The sequence below is a fragment of the Phoca vitulina genome, unplaced genomic scaffold (genome assembly GCF_004348235.1).
Source record: "Phoca vitulina isolate PV1807 unplaced genomic scaffold, GSC_HSeal_1.0 scaffold13, whole genome shotgun sequence".
NCBI classification, from domain to species: Eukaryota; Metazoa; Chordata; class Mammalia; order Carnivora; family Phocidae; genus Phoca; species Phoca vitulina.
The window spans coordinates 39,974,781-39,995,835 of NW_022589716.1; the positions used below are offsets into that span (position 1 = coordinate 39,974,781).

The window sequence follows — 21,055 nt, forward strand, 5'->3', positions numbered from 1 at the left end:
TTCCGGGAAGAGCCTGATAAAACAAACTTGGATTTTCCCTTTGACTGGCTGCTGCCAAGGACATGTGCTTTTACCATCAACATGATGGCTGAGAAAGGCCTCACGTTTTATCCACCCAACTTTGCTACAGGGAAAAAGACAAACTTTGTGTGGGTGAAGAGGCAAAATGAAATGCTCTGAGATGCCTCATGGGAAGGAGGGTTACATCACTCAATCATCAATTACTGCTTGCATTCCAGTCCAACCTATACTTTTTGGTATATACCATACCACTCCCCACTTAGTCTGGGTCCAGCAAATTATGGACATTTTTTTTTTAACATATAACGTATTACTTGTTTCAGAGGTACAGGTCTGTGATTCAACAGTCTTACACAATTCACAGCGCTCACCATAGCACGTACCCTCCCCAATGTCTATCACCCAGCCACCCCATCCCTCCCACCCCCCACCACTCCAGCAACCCTCAGTTTGTTTCCTGAGATTAAGAATTCCTCATATCAGTGGGATCATATGATACATGTCTTTCTCTGATTGACTTACTTCGCTTAGCATAATTATGGACATTTTATTATTTTTTTAAAAAGATTTTGACAGAGACAGCGAGAGCACAAGCAGGGGGAGCAGGAGAAGGAAAGGGAGAAGCAGGCTCCCTGCTAAGCAGGGAGCCTGATGCGGGGCTCCATCCCGGGAATCTGGGATCATGACTTGAGCCTACCTGAGCCGACCTGAGCCGAAGGCAGACACTTAACCATCTGAGCCACCCAGGCACCCCAAATTGTGTACATTTTAATCTGCAGGTCTTTGCTGGTTCTATCTGCTTGGAATGCCCTTCTACACTGCAGAACTCTCTCGAGACCCAGGTCAAAGGTTAACTCCCCTGTGAACCCTTGCTCCTTTAATATTTTAAGCAGCTATTTTAAATATCTTAAAGTCAGGCTTTCTTAGCAGGGGACTGTAGGTCACTATGACTAGGCTTTGGAGATCTATCAACACCCCTGTGTTACCTGGGAATTCTGTGTCTTATGCTCATGTGCATTACTCTGGAGGGGAGGGTCAGAGCTTCAGAACCATCAAGTTCTTATGTGTCTCTTTAATGAGTTCCTTGAGGGCAGGGGTCACATCTTTTTTTTTTTTTTTTTTAAGATTTATGCGAGAGAGAGAGAGAGAGAGAGAGGAGAGAGAGAGAGAGAGAGAGAGCACTCATGAGCTGGGGGAGGGGCGGGGGGGCGGGGAGAGGGAGAAGCAGACTTCCCGCGAGCAGGGAGCCTGATGAGGGGTTTCATCCCAGGACCCTGGGACCATGACCTGAGCCGAAGGAGGACGCTTAACAGACTGAGCCACCCAAGCACCCCACATCTTTTTCATCTTTGACTCTTCAGCACTGATCCACACACTTATAACTGTGGCAGAAGGCTGTTAGTGACCCACAGAGGCAACGTTTTATAGGCAGAGAAAACAGGAAGTTTTAATTGGTGGAGTCAAGAGTTGTTTGTTCTTGATTGCAGCGTTCAACATGCAAATTACATTCACCTCTTGGTACAGAAATGGCGCCCTGCCACTTCCCGGGGACAGTTAATCCAGACGGAATGATTCCTGGGCCAACCTTCACTACGCGTCTGCCAGCAATTGCCCTTTCTCCCTTCTTACAGCGATATGTAAACTCTCTTATCCAGAATAATTGGGAAATGAGGTCTTTCGTTCAACTGAGTAGCCATATTCAGTATAGCACTGTTGATCTGTCAACGGATCTGATATCTTCTGAACTCCAGCTCAAGACCTCAGATTATGTATCCTATCTTTGATGATCCCAAAGGCACTTGAGAATCCGGCAGTGTCTCAGTGTTGCCGATTTTCACCGGACAGTGTTAAGAGATAGAAGGCTGGCTAAGTCTGTCCTAGCCCTGGGTATTCACTCTGAAAAGAGCTTATCTGAATCAGGTTTTGACCCATTTGCTCTTTATGTCACTCTGTAGGCTCAAAAGGAACAACACAGGGAGCTTTCACTTTGCTCATCCATAGCTCCTAAATTTTCAGTAATGAAAATGTATTATTTGTGTAAAGAAAGTTGTAGAAATACTAACAAAAAATTAAAGGTAAAACACAAGGGGTATTTGGATCCCAAGAAAACAGGTGTTCACTGTGGTTAGAAGTCAGGCTGACTGTGCTTAATAATTAGGGTATAACTGACAATGCTTTTTCCAAAGACTGAATTTTTGCTAAGTTTTATATATTATTACTAGCTTGAGTATTTCCCCTTTCTTTGACTTTCATTATCAGAGTCACCAGAAGGAAAATGTAAAACATTTTCAAAATAGCCATTTCTGGGTAAGTCATCTAGCACAGACTCCTCAAATATCTCTAGTTTCAGACATACAGGGGAACCTGGCTCAGATAAGAACACTTCCTGCTGAACACCCTGCCGGCTCATGCATCCTCCTTTTTATTCTGAGAGGCTTCCAGCTCAAACCAAAGTTACAAAGTTAACCGCTACTCTGAGTTCCTGACACAGCAAATCCCTGCGTGGTCTTCAAAAAATAGAGGTCTGTAATTCCTTCTTGAACATGCCTTCGAAGTGGAGGTCTTTGGCCATGAGCTCCTCTTCGACATCATCCAGTGCCCACTGGTGATCCGTCAGCTCCAAAGCTTCCCACTCCGTCTGCAAAGGAAGAAGACACCAGGGAAGGGAGAGAAGGGCTGTTACTAAGAGCAGTGCTGATGTGGCTGGCCAGCAGCTGGATTAAGCTATTTACACGTATAGACTCATTTAATCTATGAGGTAGGGGCTGCCACCTGCCCTGTGCACCCCCGTGCTCAATTTGTAGGCAAAGAGAATAAGGCTAAAAAAGGTAAAATAATTTGTCTGAGGTCACTAGAGCTAGTAACTAATTACATTTCTCAAATAGTCTATTAACGCTGATTACTTTTGCCTTTAATTAGTAGGTTTAAAAAAATGCTTTAGGAAATATAATATGCAATACACATGTTAGCTCATGGCTTTTTAAAAAAATTTTTATTTAAATTCTAGTTAGTTAACACACAATGCAATATTGGATTCAGGAACAGAATTCAGTGATTCATCACTTACATGCCACACCCAGCGCTCATCACGACACGTGCCCTCCTTAATACCCATCACCCATCTAGTCCATTCTCCCACTCACCTCCCTCCATCAACCCTATTTGTTCTCTATCGTTAAGAGTCTCTCATGGTTTGTTTCCCTCTCTCCCCGCTCCCCATATGTTCGTCTCTTTTGTTTCTTAAATTCCACGAGTGCAATCATATGGTATTTGTCTTTCTCTGACTGACTTCACTTAGTATAATACATTCTAGCTCCATCCACATCGTTGCAAATGGCAAGATTTCATTTTTTGATTGTTGAGTAATATTCCATTGTGTGTGTGTGTGTGTGTGTGTGTGTGTATACGCACATCTTTATCCATTTGTTTTTTTTTTAAGATTTTATTTATTTATTTGAGACAGAGAGAGAACAAGAGCAGGGGGAGAGGGGCAGAGGAAGAGGAAGGGCGAGAATCAGACTCCCCACTGAGCAAGGAGTCCGATGTGGGGCTCGATCTCAGGACCCTGGGATCATGACCCGAGCCAGAGGCAGACACTTAACCAACTGAGCCACCCAGGCGCCCCTCCATTCTTTGTTTAAAAATACAATTCACATACCATAAACTTCACCCTTGGAATATGTACAATTTAGTGGTTTTTAGTATGTTCACAAAGACCATCACGACTACCTAATTCCAGAACACTTTCATCACCACAAAAAGAAACTCTATTTCAAATAGCAGATGCTCCCCATTAAACCCCTCCTCCAACCTCTGGCAACTACCACTTCACTTTCTTTGGATTCATCTATTCTGGATACAATATGTGGCTTTTTCTTACTGGTTTCTTTCACTTATGATGTTTTCAAGGTTCCTCCCTGCTGTAGCATGTATCAGTACATCATTCCTTTTTGTTAAATATTCCACTGAACACTTTCATTGTCCATACACTGTATGTATATTCCAAAATGTTTCATTTTGTTCATCTGTTCATAAAATAATGGACATTTGGATTGTTTCTATTCTTGGACTATTAGGAATAGTGCTCTGAACATTCTTTTTTTTTTAAGATTTTATTTATTCATTTGACAGAGAGAGAGACAGCGAGAGAGGGAACACAAGCAGGGGGAGTGGGAGAGAGAGAAGCAGGCTTCCCGCTGAGCAGGGAGCCCAACGCGGAGCTCGATCCCAGGACCCTGGGATCATGACCTGAGCCGAAGGCAGATGCTTAACGACTGAGCCACCCAGGTGCCCCCCCACCTTTTATTTAAAGATTTATTTGACAGAGAGAGAGAGAGAGAGAGAGCACAAGCAGGGGGAGTGGCAGGCAGAGGGAGAGGGAGAAGCAGGCTCCCAGCAGAGCAGGGAGCCTGATGCAGGGCTCGATCCCAGGACCCTGGGATCATGACCTGAGCTGAAGGCAGACGCTGAACTGACTGAGTCACCCAGGGGCCCCTCTGAACATTCTTGTACAAGTTTTTGTGTGGGCATAAGTTTTCAATTCCCTTGGCTATTTACCTAAGTGCGGCATTGCTGGTCATATGGAAATTATGTTTAACTTTTTGAGGATAGGCTAAAAACTGCTTTCCAAAGTGGCTGCACCATTACCAGCAAGTAGGATGATTCCAATTTCTCCACATCCTTGTCAACACCTGTTCGTGTCCATCTTTTTTATTATAGTCACCGAGTGAGTCACTGTGGTTTTGATTTGCATTCCTCCAATGGCTAACAATGTTGAGCATGCTTTCATGAGCTTATTGGGTATATCTTTGTATATCTTCTGTGGAGAAATGTTTGTTCAAAACTTTTGCCCATTTTTAACTGGGATGTCTTACTATAGCTGAGTTCTGAGAGTTCTTTATTCTGAATACTAGACCCTTATTAGAGATATGATTTGCAAACATGTTCTCTAATACTATCTTTTCATTTTCTTGATGGTGCCCTTCGAAGTACAAAAGTTTTCATTTTTACAAAGTTCCATTTATCTATTTTTCCTTTGTCGCTTGTACTTTTAATGTCATGTCTAAGAAGTCACTGCCTAATACAGCGTCAAACATTTTACACCTATGTTTTCTTCTAAGGGTTTTATAGTTTTAGCTCTTACACCATTTAAAGTTTTTTCTTTTTTTTACTGGGGTAATATATATGTAACATAAAATTTGCCACTTATAAATTTTGTAAGTATACAATTCAATGGCATTAATTATATTCACAATGTTGTGCAACCATCAAGACTATGTATTTCCAAAAATTTTCATCCCCTGAAACAGAAACTCTGTACCCAGTCAGCAGTAAAACTATTCTTTCCCCCACTGAACTGTCTTGGCACCTCTGACGAAAGTCAATTGATCTTAAACGTATGGGTTGATTTCTGACCTCTCAATTCTACTCCACTGATCTATAGATCCTTATGCCAGTACCACAGTCTTGATTACTGTAGCTCTGAAGTAGGTTTTAAAATCGGGAAGTGTGAGTCTTCCAACTTTATTCATATTAAAGTTTTTTGGGCTATTCTGGGTCTCTTGCATTTCCATATGACCTTCAGGATCAGCCTGTCAATTTCTGCAAAAAAGGTACGTGGACTTTTGAGAGGGACTGTATTGACTCTGTAGATCAATTTTGGGAGTACTGCCATCTTGACAATATTAAGTCTTTTAATCCATGAACATGGATGTCTTTCCATTCATTCAGGTCTTACCTAATTTCTTTCAGCAAAGCCTTGTAATTTCAGTGTACAAGTCTTGTCTTTCTTTTGTTGAATTTATTTCTAAGTATTTTATTCATTTTGATACTATTGTAAATGGAATTTTTTTCTTTTTTTTTTAAAGATTTTATTTATTTATTTGCCAGAGAGAGAGTGAGAGAAAGAGAGAGTGTGCGATAGTACAAGCAGGAGGGGTGGCAGGCAGAGGGAGAAGCGGCTCCTGGCTGAGCAGGGAGCCCGATGCGGGACTCGATCCCAGAGCCCTGGGATCATGACCTGAACCGATGGTAGACGCTTAACCGACTGAGCCACCCAGCCGCCCCTGGAATTTTTTTCTTAATTTCATTTTCAGATTTTTTATTACCAGTGTGTAGAAATACAACTGATTTTTGCATCTTTACCCTGCATCTTCTAAAACCTTGCTGGACTTGTTTGTTAGCTCTACACAGTTTTTCTTGTGGGTTGTTTACAATATTCTATATACAAAACCATGTCATCTGTAAACAGATCATTTCCTTCTTCCTTTCTAATGTGGATGCCTTTTATGGCCCTGGCTAATCATCCAGCACAACGTTCAACAGAAGTGGCGTGAGTGGATATTCTTATCTTGTTCCTAATCTTAGGGGAAAAGCTGTTAGTGTTTCACCACTGAGTATGATGTTAGCTGTGGGTTTTTCATAGATGCCTTTCATCAAGATGAGCAAATTCCCTTCTATTTCTAGTTTTTATCATGAAAAATTAGTGAGATTTTGCTGTACAAAAATTATACTGGACTTTTCATATCGCAGAATCATTTCATGAAAAGGCTTTAAGTATTGATCTTTTTTTTTTAAATGAAATTTATATCTGATGTCCACAGGGTCCAAAATAGCTCAAAATATCCTAAATGTTTACCTGGTGTCTCTGAATGGACTCTTTTACAGCTTCATTTACAGTGTGGATTAAATTTGAGTAAGCATTTAAAAACTAGGTAAAAGTACCAAGAATCTCCAATTTATTTAACAGCTGACTCTGTCTAAGGAATAAGAAATATGTAAGCAAAAATTCATTTTTGCTAAATTTAAATGATGGAACCATACATATCGCACTCTCTTCAGGGAACCGGTCTTTAAAGTAACTGTCCGCTAATGCCTTTCGGAGTGTTAGTGAAGCTACAAGAGGTGTGAGTGTACCTTGAAAGCTTTGTTGGTGTCTGCGGGCATGGCCATGGCTGCTCCCGTCATCTGCTCCTGCATCATCCGTGACTGGTCCGCAGCTGCAGTATAAGACACACCTATGTGACTGCCAGGGCTCGGCAAGCACCCAGCACCCTCCGGGAAAAACAGTCCTCACGCAACACGGACAGATGCTCAGGAATGGATGCGAGTACCACATGACAGATTCCCTGACTGACCCTCCCACACACTGGCTATGTGACCTAGGGAAAGTCACTTTACCTCTCCTGAAAAGTGGGCATGATAATAACAGAAGGTAACTGAAGGAAGTGCTACACTTTATTTCAAATGTAAACAATAACTACAGCCACCGGTTATTGAGCAACTACCTTATGCCAGGTACTTTACTAAGTGCTTTCCATATTCTACCTCATTTACTCCTCACAACAAACTCTGAAGCTAATTATTTAGGTCTCTGTTTTACGAATGAGCACAGGATTCAAGTGGTTAAGTCACTTGCCCAAGGTCCCAGCCATGAAATAAGAGAGCCAGGATTGTCCTGGGAAGAACTCTAGTCAATGAATTAACTGGTCAAACCAGGCCTTGTTTCAGCTTCAGTTTACAGGCTTACATTACTGGTACTGGATTCCTCACAGGAGGCTTTCAGACTTTAGGGAACTAAATATTGCCCCCATGATTTCCAGGGAGAATTCAGATCTTCAGTTGACCCTGGAATTTTTTTTTTTTTTTTAAGATTTTTTTATTTATTTGACAGAGGGAGACACAGCAAGAGAGGGAACACAAGCAGGGGGAGTGGGAGAGGGAGAAGCAGGCTTCCTGCAGAGCAGGGAGCCTGATGCGGGGCTCGATCCCAGGACTCTGGGATCATGACCTGAGCCGAAGGCAGACGCCCAACGACTGAGCCACCCAGGCACCCCTGGAATTTTTTTTTTAAAGATTTTAAATAGTCTCTACACCCAGGGTGGAGCTTGAACTTACAACCCTGAGATCAAGAGTCGCATGCTCCACTGACTGAGCCAGTCAGGCTCCCCAACCCTGGAATTTTTAAGACTCTTGCAGAATACCTCAGAAACTTTAGAAGTTTAGGGAGTAAAGCATGGTATTTGACTATGCTAACAAACAGAACAGCCTACAGTTTTCTGGCCCTGGCATGGGTGATTGTCTATCAAAGTATTTGCTTATTAAACCCAACATGCTTCTTACCATTATCTTGGCCCAGAATCAGAGAGTAAATGCTCCGAAGCCCAAAGACATTGAGGAAGTACCAGGATGCAGAACTCACCCTAGGAAAGCAAAAGTGAAACAACATAGGTAGTTATTTTAGAATTAACAGAGTTCACACTTTTCTATCACCCAAAGAGTATATAAAGAAATCACTTGGGGTAGGCTAAAAGTTGTCATAATCCACCCATGGCATTTTCAGTGGAGTTTCAATGAGAAAAACCAAAAATCTATTCCAGTGAAGTATGCAAATTGGAAATCCTGTTCTTTAAGGGACATCGGTTTTAGACTTTGTTTTGTGTTTTTATAAAGGAAAGAAAGTTCTTACCAGGATGCATCTAATGTGAGTAGTTCAATTCCCTGTTGCAGCATAGGCTTAAAACGGAGAGTCAGTGGAAATGGGACCTTGGCTGCAGAAAAGAGAGAGAAAGTTTACAATCTTTCCTTGCTGTTTTTAGAACAGTTTAAGCATGAATGCATGTAATCCTTCCCTGAGGAGGTGGAAACTCTGTACCATACAGTTTGAAAATGATTCCTACCAGGAAATTTGTGTCAATTTCTAAAAAAAAATAACAGTCAAATGTCACTCTGTTATAGTTCCTTGAACTCCAGCTTCTCTATTGCTTAACAACAGGGACTCTGACTGAGTTATGACTTAAAATTAGAAAAGAAACTTGCACTAAACTGTTAAACCCAAAGTGGAATATATACATATACTGAACTACATTCCTGAGAAATGAAATTGATTCAAAACAAATTATAAACAAATAGACAAACAACTCACTGCAATACTTAGAAAATGAAGTCAAAATAGAAACACGCTGGGGTGCCTTTGTGGCTCAGTCGTTAAGCATCTGCCTTTAGCTCAGGTCATGATCCCAGGGTCCTGCTTGGCAGGAAGCCTGCTTCTCCCTCTCCCACTTCCCCTGCTTGTGTTCCCTCTCTCGCTGTGTCTAGCCCTGTCAAATAAATAAAATCTTAAAAAAAAAAAAAAATAGAAACATGCTTCCCTTCATCCTACTTAACTAGAATTAATTTCGGATACCAACGAGCAAGCCATTCACTTAAGTTCCTATTTGTAAAAAAGCATCCACATTGGGCGCCTGGGTGGCTCAGTTGGTTAAGCGACTGCCTTCGGCTCAGGTCATGATCCCAGGGTCCTGGGATCGAGTCCCACATTGGGCTCCCGGCTCAGCGGGGAGCCTGCTTCTCCCTCTGACCCTCTCCTCTCTCATGCTGTTTCTCGCTCGCTCGCTCTCAAATAAATAAATAAAATCTTTAAAAAAAAAAAAAAGCATCCACATCATGAACTAATGATGAGTTTGGGATAAGAGCCATAACATCATGGCATGTTGATTTTTTTTCAAAGAATGTGATTAGTTTCCAGGGCGCCTGGGTAGCTCAGTTGGTGAAGTGTCTACCTTTGGCTCAGGTCAAGATCTCAGGGTCCTGGGACATGTTGGGCTTCCTGCTCAGCAGGGAGCCTGCTTCTCTCTCTCCCTCGCCCTGTGCCCTTCCCCCTGCTCATGCTTGCTCTCTCATGCTCTCCCTCTCTCAACTAAATACAATCTTAAAAAAAAAAAAAAGACTGTGATTAGTTTCCAATAGAGGATATGGGACCCGTTATTTTAGTGTCTCAGCAGCACTTGGATTTCTCTGTACAGGGATATGGGAAAGGATCACAGATAAGTGAACCTGAAGTCTTCCAGGTCTGTAACTTACTTGTGACAAAGCCTGAGAAAGTCATGTTGATCCATCCACCAATGAGAATCATAGGGAGCACATTTGTTACATTGCCTTTCATCATGTCTGTGAGCATAGTGGGATCTATGACAAAAACAAGAGACCACAACATTTTACCACTGTTGGCAGGGACTTCTCCCTGATTTTCTATAAATTTTTAATTTACATGATCATTAAATACAAGTTCACTGTAAAAAATTCAAATGACTTGGAAACATAGGATGTAGACAGTTTCTCTGAGCCCACTCTGAATACTTCTGTTTGTTGCATATCCTTCCATCTTTATACATACGTGTATAAATATGCATATATATGTATACACACAACAGTTTCCATATATACACAATGAAGGGATATTATGCTTACTAATCTGCTTCTTAATTTTAAAAAAGTAAATATATTGTAAATGGTATTTTCACATTGGTATATCTCTCTCACCATTTTCATGTGTGCATAGGAATCTACTATGTGGTCACACTTATTACTTTTGGATGGACCTATAGATTGTTCCTTTTTTTTTTTGCCTATAAGCACTGTTGCCAACAACTACCTAGTACATAAATCTGCATGTTGATGTGTTTCTGTAAGAGAAACTCTTAGAAGAATTTCTGGGTCAAGGGGTTTGAACATTTAAAATTGACAAATACTGTCAGATTGTCCTTCAACAATAGCGAGAGGGCCTAACTTCCCATGACTTTGACAGTAGCAGCTTTGTGAAGCTTTCAATCTTTGCCAGTTTAATGGTCTAAAAAGGACATCTTGGGGGCGCCTGGGTGGCTCAGTTGCTTAAGCATCGACTCTAGATTTTGGCTCAGGTCATGATCTCAGGGTCATGTGTTTGAGCCCTACACTGGGCTCTGTTCTCTTTGGGGAGTCGGTTTGAGATTCTCTCTTTAGCTCCTTCTGCTTCTATCCCCCAACCCCTACCTCGTGTGTGCACATCTCTCTCTCTCTCTCAAATAATTAAATCTTAAAAAAAAAAGTTAAAAGGATATCTTGTTCTAATTTGCATTCCGTGGATTTTAGTGAAGTCAAATATCTTCATACACAAATTGGTCTTTTGTTTCTTGTGGGTTTTCTAAAAGACTTATTAAAACCAATTGCTGTACCTTCTGTCTGGGTTTCTTACCTAGAGAAATGAGTATTAAAATGAGAGGACAGCCAACACAGAATAAATTATTTTGTTTTACTTTAAAAGTGCTGTATTTTTTCACATGACTAGGGTCAGCGGAAGTAAGAAATCTGTTAGAGCAAAAACTGTAGGGTGGGCCAAGCAACCATGTCTGACAAAGAAATGGCTGGCCTAGGGAAGTGGTTAAGAGCTCCTCCTCTTTCAGACAGAAGCTGGGTGGCCATCTGTCAGCAACGGGATCCAGGCACTGGGTAGGAGCTGGGACTGGGATGCTTTTCCAACTGTGCTCTGCAGAGCCCTGGGTCCTGAGGAACAGCAAAGGGAAGAGACAAAGGGACGATGGCTCTAGCTTTCTCACCCCCCAGCCAAGGGCTCTTTTTTTTAAATCCACTTTATACATTGGGGTTCCCAGATGATTTATTTGAAAAAGAGAGCTCCACTTGTGTAGATCCCTATACTAGATGATCTCTAAGGCCCCTGAGATCATTATCTCATACAATTTAACATTTAAATAAATTCACATCCTCCCTGCCCTCCCCCCAACTCCTGTTAAGAATCTTCCTTAAAGATGACAGAAGTGAGTAAACATACCAGTCATAGGAGAAGGAGGCACTACCTTCCTTTTAGTTTTTTTGAAAAATCCATCCTCTGGGTTGTTGAAGTAATATTTTCGTGTCAAGAAAGACTAGTAGAAAAGAGAGCTTTTTAAGTCTTAAAACTGTGACATAGCAAGTTGTCAAATTATTCCCCAGAGGTTTAGTCAGAAGGCCCTTGGAATAGGCTGTTACACTCAGAGCTGGCCGCCTACTTGGCAGCCAACTTGACACTTTAGCTGAGTCACATTTAAAAACAATTTCCTAAGAACGGCAAGGTCACAATGACAGCAGATATCACTAGGCCACAGCTTAATTACAGATTTGCCAAACTTCAGCTTTCCCCAAAGAGTCCCCTCATTAAACATTCAGATATCTACTGCCCTCAACAGTGAATCATGGAGCTTTCAATAAAAGATAAATGAGTACCTGTTTGGGAATGTATTTTCCATTTTCCCTGAGGACTCTGCTCCGAATTAGGACTTGACTGAAAAATACAACCAAGACAATGAGATTTTTAAAAGCGAAACACTAGAAGAAAATGAGAGAATAAGAGTAGAAGACCTATTTAAATACAAGAGAGAACCTATTTGGCAACAGTCCTGTGGGGACACTTTTCAAAATACAAGTGTCCTTAAAACCAATATAACATATTTAACCCAAAAATCAGGTCTTCAAAAAAGAAGTCACTATGTTTATGAACAAAAGATTTCTGAGGAAAGCACATTTGGAACATCACACTCAGCTTTTTCTTACTTTTTAAGAAGCTAAGAAGGAACTTTCTCTGTGTGAAAAGAGTAATAGTTGGATGCTCCTCAGAAGATCTGGGGGCAGGAGGAGGGAGGAAGGGTGAGGATAAAAGAAAGAACTTCTAAAACCCCCCAGAGAAATGAGTACAGAATTTGACAGGGTTGTTCCCTGACAGACAACAAATAGAAATTCCAGCAGGATTCAGACCGTTAGTAAACTCTCAATAAACATTTACTGAATTAATAAATTATTTGGTGATATCTGACTATAATTGATCATTAAAGATAACAGAGTGCGATGAAAGTAGGTGGTGCTAAGATACAGATGCCAAACAGAACAGAGATCAAAATACCAATGTTTGCTAGGTTTTCAAAAGTTGTTTTAATGGGGGCGGCGGGCACCTCCTTAAGTTCATGGAAATACTTCTTGAAAAGTGAAAAAAAATGCAGACAGAAAGGAACAACATAAAAGCCGTGCTTGGTTTTCTCTCTACTCCTTAGTGTAAACCACCTGCTCTAATCAGGGTCCCCTTGTCACCTTAGGCATATTCTAGCCTTTCCACGTGCTGGGAATGCTTTAGTGCCCCTCTCCTTCACGAGTTCTGCCCCATCATACCGTAACACCTTCTTTAAGCTCTGCCTTCTCCATGAAACTCTGCCTGGGGCCCTCATAAAATTCTCTCTGGTCTTCCTCCTCTTGACCTCGTTGTACTGTACAGTTGACTGCTCTACACACAGGCCTACAGAGGTGACATGCAATATGTTCTGTCCCTGGGAGCTAGTCTAAAGGTACTCCAAGTGTGGCCTATGTACCAGTGCTGGTCTGTGACGAGGTTAAGTGCAGATATTGAGAGTAAGGGTTTAGAAACGTTTATAATAATTTGGTATTTCCACAACATCCAAATAAATATGTACTACAGTATTTTACAAAAGCATCAGTCTATGATAGATTGGAAATAAAAAAAAAAAAACCAAAAAACTGGTCCTTCATCACTGATGGTTTAGGCAGCATTGGGTCTAGAGTAATGGGTAAAAATTTAAGCTCTGGAGTTGAACAGATGGGTTCAAATCCTGGTTCTGCCACTCATTAGGTATGTGATCTTGGCTGAGTCATTTAAATTCCCCATGCCTCCTTTCATATTCTGCACAATAACAGATTTGTTCTCATTGGACAAATACCTCTTGAGCTTCTGAATGCCATGTACTATTAGGTGACATGAACAACAGTGATCAAAAAGCAAATATCTCGGGGTGCCTGGGTGGCTCAGTCATTAAGCGTCTACCTTCAGCTCAGCTCATGGTCCCAGGGTCCTTGAATGGAGCCCCGCATCGGGCTCCCTGCTCAGCGGGAAGCCTGCTTCTCCCTCTCCCACTCCCCCTGCTTGTGTTCCCTCTCTCACTGTGTCTCTGTCAAATAAATAAATAAAATCTTAAAAAAAAAAAAAAGCAAGTATCTCAGGGCACTTGGGTGGTTTAGTCAGTTAAGCGGCCGACTCTTGATTTTGGCTTAGGTCATGATCTCAGGGTCCTGGGATCAGGTCCTTCATCGGGCTCTGCACTTGGGTGGGGGGAGCGTGCTTGAGGATTCTCTCCTTCTCCCTCTGCTCTCTCTAAGTAAATAAATCTTAAAAAAACAAACCAAATATCTTATGAAAATTAACGTCTAGTGGGAGAGAAAGACACTGATTAAATAACCACAGTAATAAATATGAAATTCACCTATTATGTCCTAGGAAAGAGAGATGGATGGTACGGTGGGAGTATATAATATGGGGATGTGACCACGTCTAGGAAGTCAAGGTCTGGGAAAAAGCTTTGATGATGATGCATGACTATGTTGGAATCTTAAGGACAACTAGAGATTACCTTGGCAAAGTGCTGGAGGGAACAGCATGGGCAAAAGCCCTACAGCAGGCATAAAGACTATGTCTCTGAGGACCTGAGAAAAGGCCACATGGCTAGAAGAAAGAGAACTACAGAAAACATGGTGAAAATGAGACTTGAGAGACGTGCAAGAGACATAATATATAAGGCCACATGCATCCCAGTGTATTTTTTTTAATCGTGGTAAAAAATACATAACATAAAATTTATCACTATAATCCTATTTAAACACACAGTTCAGTAGTACATATACAAACACAAACACAATGGAATATTAGCCACGAGAAAGGAGATCCTGCCCTCTGCAACAACATGGTTGAAACTTGAGGGCATTATGCTAAGTGAAATTAGCCAGAGAAAGACAAACACTGTATGATCTCACTTTTATTTGGAATCTTAAAAAAAAAAAAAGTCAAACTCATAGAAAAAGAAAGTAAACTGGTGGTTACTGGGGGATAAGGGAGATGGGGAGATGCTGACCAAAAGATAGTTATAAGATGACTAAACTCTGGGGGTTTAACATTTAGTATAGTGACTATAGTCAATAGAACTGTGTAATATACTTGAAATTTATTGAGAGTAGACCTTAAGCATTCTTGTGAGGTGATACATATGTTAATTAACTGGGTTGTGGCAATCAATTCAGAAAGTATATATATGTCAAACTGTCACATTGCTACAAAATGTATTGAAATGTGACACATGCTATAACATTGGATGAGCCTTGAAAACATTATGCTAAGTAAAATAAGAAGGCACAGAGGGACAAATATTGTATCATTCCACTTACATAAGGTACCACTCTAAGTCAAATTCATAGAAACAGAAAGTAGAATGCTGGTTGCAGGAACTGGGTGGAGAAGAGATGGGGAGTTATTACTTAATATGTTCAAAGTTTGGGATGACGAAAATACTTTGGAAGTGAATGATGGGGATGGTTGCACAACAATATACTGACTGAGAATATACTTATTGCCACTGAATTGTACACTTAAAAATAGTTAAAAAAAAAAAAAGAGTGGGGCACCTGGCTGGCTTCATTGGTGGAACGTGTGACTCTTGACCTCAGGGTTGTGAGTTCGGACCCCATGTTGGGTATGGAGAGTACTTTAAAAAAAAAAAAAAGGAGCAAAAGAGAAATACTGAAGATTTTAAGCTGAGTTCTTCATACATATCCTTTCATTTAAAGTGACTACCACGGCATGTGGCATATCCTAAGCACTAGATTAAAGGTGTCTATTATTTTTCTTTTGCATGTTTTGTCACTTGGACTGAAAATCCCTGAGAGTAGGGTCTTGGCCTTGTCATATCTTGTATCCTATAGCATATGGTACAGTGCAGGGCGCATGGTAGATCATCAGTAAAAACTTGTTCACTGTGGATAATTCAGGTCTTCTTCAGGCACTGTAATCAACAGAAATTCAGCTACATTTCCTATATTTTCACTGCTGAGCAATTTTGTAGAACTGGGATTGAGAACCATGACCTTGAGGCATTTCAATCCTAAATCAAGGCAAGCTTAAATTATCCTGTATATTCTAAACACTCAGTTTCTCTGAGGTCTGCAGATGCTACAAGAAATTTTTAATTTTGCATTTCCATTTCTATTACTCTTGAAAAATAAGTTCTTATACTGGTTATAAAGACAAAGCTCTTTTGCATTGATAATTTGCAAGTGAAAGACATTTTCTTAAAAGAAAGCTTTAGTTTTTGTTTTTTTTTATTTAAGTAGGCTCCACACCCACTCTAAGATCAAGACCTAAGCTGAGATCAAGAGTCAGATGCTTAACCAACCTGGCCACCCAGACACCCCGAAAGCTTTAGTTTTTAAAGTTGGTATTTCTCAAATTCGAGTTTAATCATATATTAAAGACCTGAGTTTGTTTTTTTCCTTTCCTAAGAGTCAGTATATTCTTTGAACTTGAGCACCATTTTTTCCATTCTATCCCCAACTATGGTCTAATATATTTTCTTCATTTATCTTTCAGTTTTGGTTTAATATATTTTAGAAAAATTTAATAAGTTTTGAGGCACCAAAAGCTTAATAATTTATGAAACCAAACATTCCATTTTGCGATCATTCAGGCTAATGGAAACTTATACTATATTTAGAGGAATGTTTTACAACCAGAAAACGTTTTGACTTGGTTTTTTGGCAGGTTCAGAACCATGTGCTCAGCATTCTATCCAAGTTCACAGGATGACTTGGTGGGGTACCGTAACACCATGTTGGAACTGGCATGATCCAGACATCTCACATAAAGGTACTATTATGACTAGAGAGGTTCTCCATGGAGGTGGTACTGCCCTCTAGGGGACTTCTGGAAATCTGTGGAACTTTGTTGATTGTCAAAATGATGGGGTAGAGAAGAAAGAGAATGTAACTGTCATTTGTTAGGGGTAAGCGATGCTAAGTATTCCTCAATGCTGGAGACAGTCGTGCAATTCAAAGAACCATCTCATGTCTCACACTACTTTTGAATATCTCACTGAATTGCTTTTAATTATCTGAGCCTCAAACCTAATTCCATCTTTTTTTCCACAGGGAAGGAAGAAGTGATTTTTATATATATTCAATTTCCAGGTATGCAACCAAGTATATATAGGGAAAATTGCACTTTGTTTTGTTCAGAACTTTATCAAGTGTAGTTCCTCATTTAGTAAAATCACATCCAAAACCGCACTGCCTTCTGTAATATCTAAGTAGTGAATACTGTATCAGCCTACAGTTGAACCTGTCCCAATTAAGATGATTTTATAGTGAGGTGCATGCTTTGACTTTTGCATTGCACTTTTTTTTTTTTTAAGATTTTATTTATTTAACAGAGAGAGAGAGAGAGCGAGGGCAGGAACACAAGCAGGGGCAGTAGGAGAGGGAGAAGCAGGCTTCCCGCGGAGCAGGGAGCCCGATGTGGGACTCGATCCCAGGACCCTGGGATCATGACCTGAGCCGAAGGTGGACACTTAACGACTGAGCCACCCAGGCGTCCTTGCATTGCACTTTTGAGGACCACTGTGAACAAGTATTTATGAAATAGAAATTAAATTATTTTTCTTTTATTTCTCCTTATTGTCACAACTAGGGCATTATGTTGTTTTTATTGAAGTATTGTTGACACACAATGTCACATTAGTTTCAGGTGTACAAAATAGTGATTTGACAACTCTATACATTATGGTGTGCTCATACGTGTAGCTACCATATGCCACCATACAACGCTATTACACTATCATTGACTATACTGTATCTATCCCCCTATCTCCCTCCTCTCTGGCAACCATCAGTTTGTTCTCTGTATTTATGGGTCTGTTTCCGCTTTTGTTTGTTTTGTTTTTTAGATTTCACATGTAAGTGAAATCATATGGTAATTGTCTTTCTCTGTCTGACTTATTTCATTTAGCATATAGTAGCCTCTAGGCCCATCCATGTTGTTGCAAATATTATGTTGTGTTTTTTTTTAAGTATTTTTATTTATAGAGTGCATGAACTGTGAATTTCATCTTGGTTTAGAAAAAGGAGCTGTGGGGACGCCTGGGTGGCTCAGTCAGCTAAGCGTCTGCCTTCGGCTCAGGTCGTAATGTGAGGGCCCTGGGATAGGGTCCCACATCAGGCTCCTTGCTCAGCAGGGAGCCTGTTTCTCCCTCTGCTTGCCACTCCCCCTGCTTGTGCTTGCTCTTGCTCTCTGACAAATAAATAAAATCTAAAAAAAAGGGGGGGGAAACTATGGGTGTGATATCATTCAGAAACATCACTCTGAAATCACATAGTGAACCAAGAGCAGAAAACTGTGGCAGAGAATCTATGACAGCAGTAATTGTGGTCAAGAGAATTTAACTTGGGGAGTGAGACTGATCTTAGTTCAAGTACAGGCACAATATTTTACAATTTTGGTTATTTTGGGTTAATTTCTCTGGCTTTCTTTTCTTCAACTGTAAAAATGGGTTCAGGATTATCTAACTTGGTGTGATTGTGAGGATAAAATGAGAACAATTTATTGGTGTCAATAAATAAATGCTAAATATCTGAGCTCTCTTCACATTACATCTTTTTATAGCCTTCCTTTCTGTGGTGAACTGACTTCAGGTCTCTCCAGGAGGTTGGTTCTCATCAGTTCTGGAACTGATGCCACAGAAAAATAATTGAAGTGGCCCCTGTGGTGTTGTGGAAAGAACTCCAGACTTGGGAACTAGAAAATTTGCCCTCAAGTCCTGAATGTCATCATGTGTGACCATGGAACCTCTTAAGCCTCAGTTTCTATAAAATGGGACAGCAGCATCTATCTCATAAGAGTTGCTCTGAATTTTAAATAAGTTAATGAATGTAAGTGCTTAGCTTAGTGCCTGGCATAGAATAAGTGCTTAATAAATGTTTATTATTATTTTTATATTATTCTCAGCCTAATTGGGAAGCACAACTGAAAATGATAAAGCAGTGCTTCCCAAACTTCAGTAATTCTCATTCCATGGTTATGATTTTTGTTTTATTCACTAGCACCTGTACTATTAAAAACTTAAGTGTTTTTTTACATATCAACTTTTTCTACTTATGTAAGTTTTAAAATAAATCTTTAAGTTGCCAGCCAATGGAAAACCAGTATTAGTTGCCACAAATAGAAACTTAACATAAACACAATAAAAACAAAACATAATTAAAATTTTAGTAAGATACTGTTGCCTGTGGAAAGTTCTGAGCCCGAAGCTTGCTCTTTCTTAAAATGAAAGATTAATGAGTGATAGCGAAGTGTTAAAGACACAGCACCATTTCCCTGAGATGATCTCTGAAAATAATCACAATGATTGACTGGAAAATGTTTTTTATTTTTTTTTTATTTTAACATGGAGGGGTCACAAATCTAGATACCTAAAATGATCTCAAATTACCGCTCTCCACAGATAAATACTGTAATGAAACACATGAGGAACAAGTTGCCTCCACTCCTGAAGGACAAATGGTAATTACAATCCCTCACATTTTTATGGCAATTTTACATTTGCATAGCACTTGGATACTTAGTATCTCAGCTGACCACCACAGTAGTTTGGTAAAACGAGTAGCGTAAACACACCCACCTTATATACAGTTCATAGATAAGAGGGTTGGCGACTGGCCTAACAACAGCAACAATTTTTTTGAGCACTTAATACATCCCAAGCCCTGTGCTAAAGGCTTTGTAGGCTTCATTTAAAATTTAATCCCCACACCTGCTCTATGAGGCATCTCCTGTTACCCTCATTTTACAGATGGCTAAAGTGAAACAGAGGTAACACTGGCAAGGTCACCCAGCCAGGGGGGGCGCGATGTCAACCCGGACAAACTGACAATACCCCTGTACTTTCTTGCCCAAGGTCACGGGGGAGTGAGGTCGACGGAGAGGGAAGGCGCTGACCTGTCGGAGACTTGTTCCTGGGTGAGCTTCTTGTCGCTCTGCAGCAGGATGGACACGTAGTGGCGGATCATGCCCACAAAGAAGGTGATGATAACGATGGGTAGGACCACCCAAAGGCGGATGTTAGAGTCGAGCAGCAGCTCCGGCCCCGCCATCTTCACAGAGAGCCGGCTCCCATCCGCTGTAGTCGGGTTTCTCTTCCCCCGGGGCGCGAAAGCCCCTCTATGATTTCGCCTATGGGCCTTGTCACGCCTCTCAGTCTAGCTGGCCCGGGGCCCTACTCCAGCTTTGGCTCTCGCACACTGCCCCCAGCCGGGCCGCCTGGCCGCCCACTTCCGGCGCGGAAGTTTAGCGTCACGGCGAGGCGCGCCTCGGTGGCGTCGGCGTGGCGTCGGCGTGGCGTCTCGCCGGGCGGGAAAGTCGAAAACGAGGGGCGGCGACGGCTTCTCGGTGGGTGAGTGGAGCACCGGTCGTCGTCTCTTGAGGCCTCGCGCCACTGTGGCCTGGTCGCTGGGCCCCGGCCGAGCTCGGCCTTTCCTTCTGGGACTCCGCGCCCCGAACCTCGGCCTCCTCATCTGCCCTGTTGTGGGATAATCCCCCAGGTACCTCCGTGCGTCGTTAAAATGACAAAATGAGAAGGGCCGTTACCCTCAACTCCTTTCCAAAGGACCTGGTCCAGACAGTCGGCCCCACCCACCAGGCTTTCAGGCTTCTTTGGAAAGGGGCCGTGTTATGGGCTTGCGCCCTGAAGTCAGACGGCCCTGACTTACCTTAATTTTTGTCTGTAAAATAGCTAATAATGGTTATAAGTATTTAACGAGGCAATGGGTAAAGAAAACCCTTAGCATGGTGGGTGGGACGTAGTAAATGTTAACTATTGTTGGAAGCCATCATTATAATCAAGAGTAAGTATAGTTGGTATGTAGTGCAGATTCTGGAGTCAGACTGCCTGACTTAGAAACCCAACTCGGCCACTGAATGAGAATACTAGGGGTACCTACCTCAAAAAAGACTTACGAGTAATAAATGAAGTATTAATTATAAAGCACTTAAGATCGTTCTTGTTAGTTATTAGTATTTACCTGCCTGCCAGCCATTCTTATTTAGGAATATGCTCAGAAATTTTAGGCCAGGTACCCTGCTGGGCACTAGGGATATTGAGATAAGTGAGACTGGGTTCCTGTTCTCAAGGAGCCCCACAGTCTAGTGTGATGTGGTAGGGGATCCTAGATACACTTTACGGAACAGGGAGGCTGGAGTAGCAAACTCCTTTGGGGATAGGAAGAACATTTTTCAAGGAAGATGACATTTGACTGTGTCTTTGAGGATGAGTAGTAGTTTCCAGGCAGATAAGAGCATTTCAGGTGAAAACACCTTATGCAAAAGCATTGACACCAGGAATGTTTC

At 41.3% G+C, this 21,055-nt stretch overlaps 2 protein-coding genes across 2 annotated transcripts in view; one reads left to right on the plus strand and one right to left on the minus strand.

Moving 5' to 3' along the window:
* Nucleotides 1–1,441: 1,441 nt before the first annotated feature.
* On the minus strand, nt 1,442–19,986 carry EMC3 (ER membrane protein complex subunit 3). Its single transcript, XM_032411913.1, has 8 exons — nt 19,649–19,986; nt 12,058–12,115; nt 11,627–11,720; nt 9,883–9,987; nt 8,489–8,570; nt 8,143–8,222; nt 6,937–7,019; nt 1,442–2,659 (listed from the first exon to the last, which is right to left on the minus strand). The coding sequence occupies exons 1-8, from the start codon at nt 19,801–19,803 to the stop codon at nt 2,531–2,533; spliced, it is 786 nt and encodes a 261-aa protein (XP_032267804.1). The 5' UTR covers nt 19,804–19,986; the 3' UTR covers nt 1,442–2,530.
* Nucleotides 19,987–20,073: 87 nt separating this feature from the next.
* Nucleotides 20,074–21,055, plus strand: part of FANCD2 (FA complementation group D2) — a 56,272-nt gene continuing 55,290 nt past the window's right edge. The window contains exon 1 of the mRNA XM_032411914.1: nt 20,074–20,250. The gene's annotated coding sequence lies outside the window, so the exon portion shown is untranslated. The remainder of the gene's footprint in view (nt 20,251–21,055) is intronic.

Excerpts from the sequence above, each read along its gene's own strand:
- EMC3 (XM_032411913.1), bottom strand. The coding sequence starts at position 19,803 with ATGGCGGGGCCGGAGCTGCTGCTCGACTCTAACATCCGCCTTTGGGTG. Across the intron at positions 12,116-19,648 it reads CAGGAACAAGTCTCCGACAG|TCAAGTCCTAATTCGGAGCA; the intron begins GTCAGCGCCTTC and ends TGTATTTTTCAG. Across the intron at positions 8,571-9,882 it reads TTTCTCAGGCTTTGTCACAA|CCAAGGTCCCATTTCCACTG; the intron begins GTAAGTTACAGA and ends TCTTTTCTGCAG.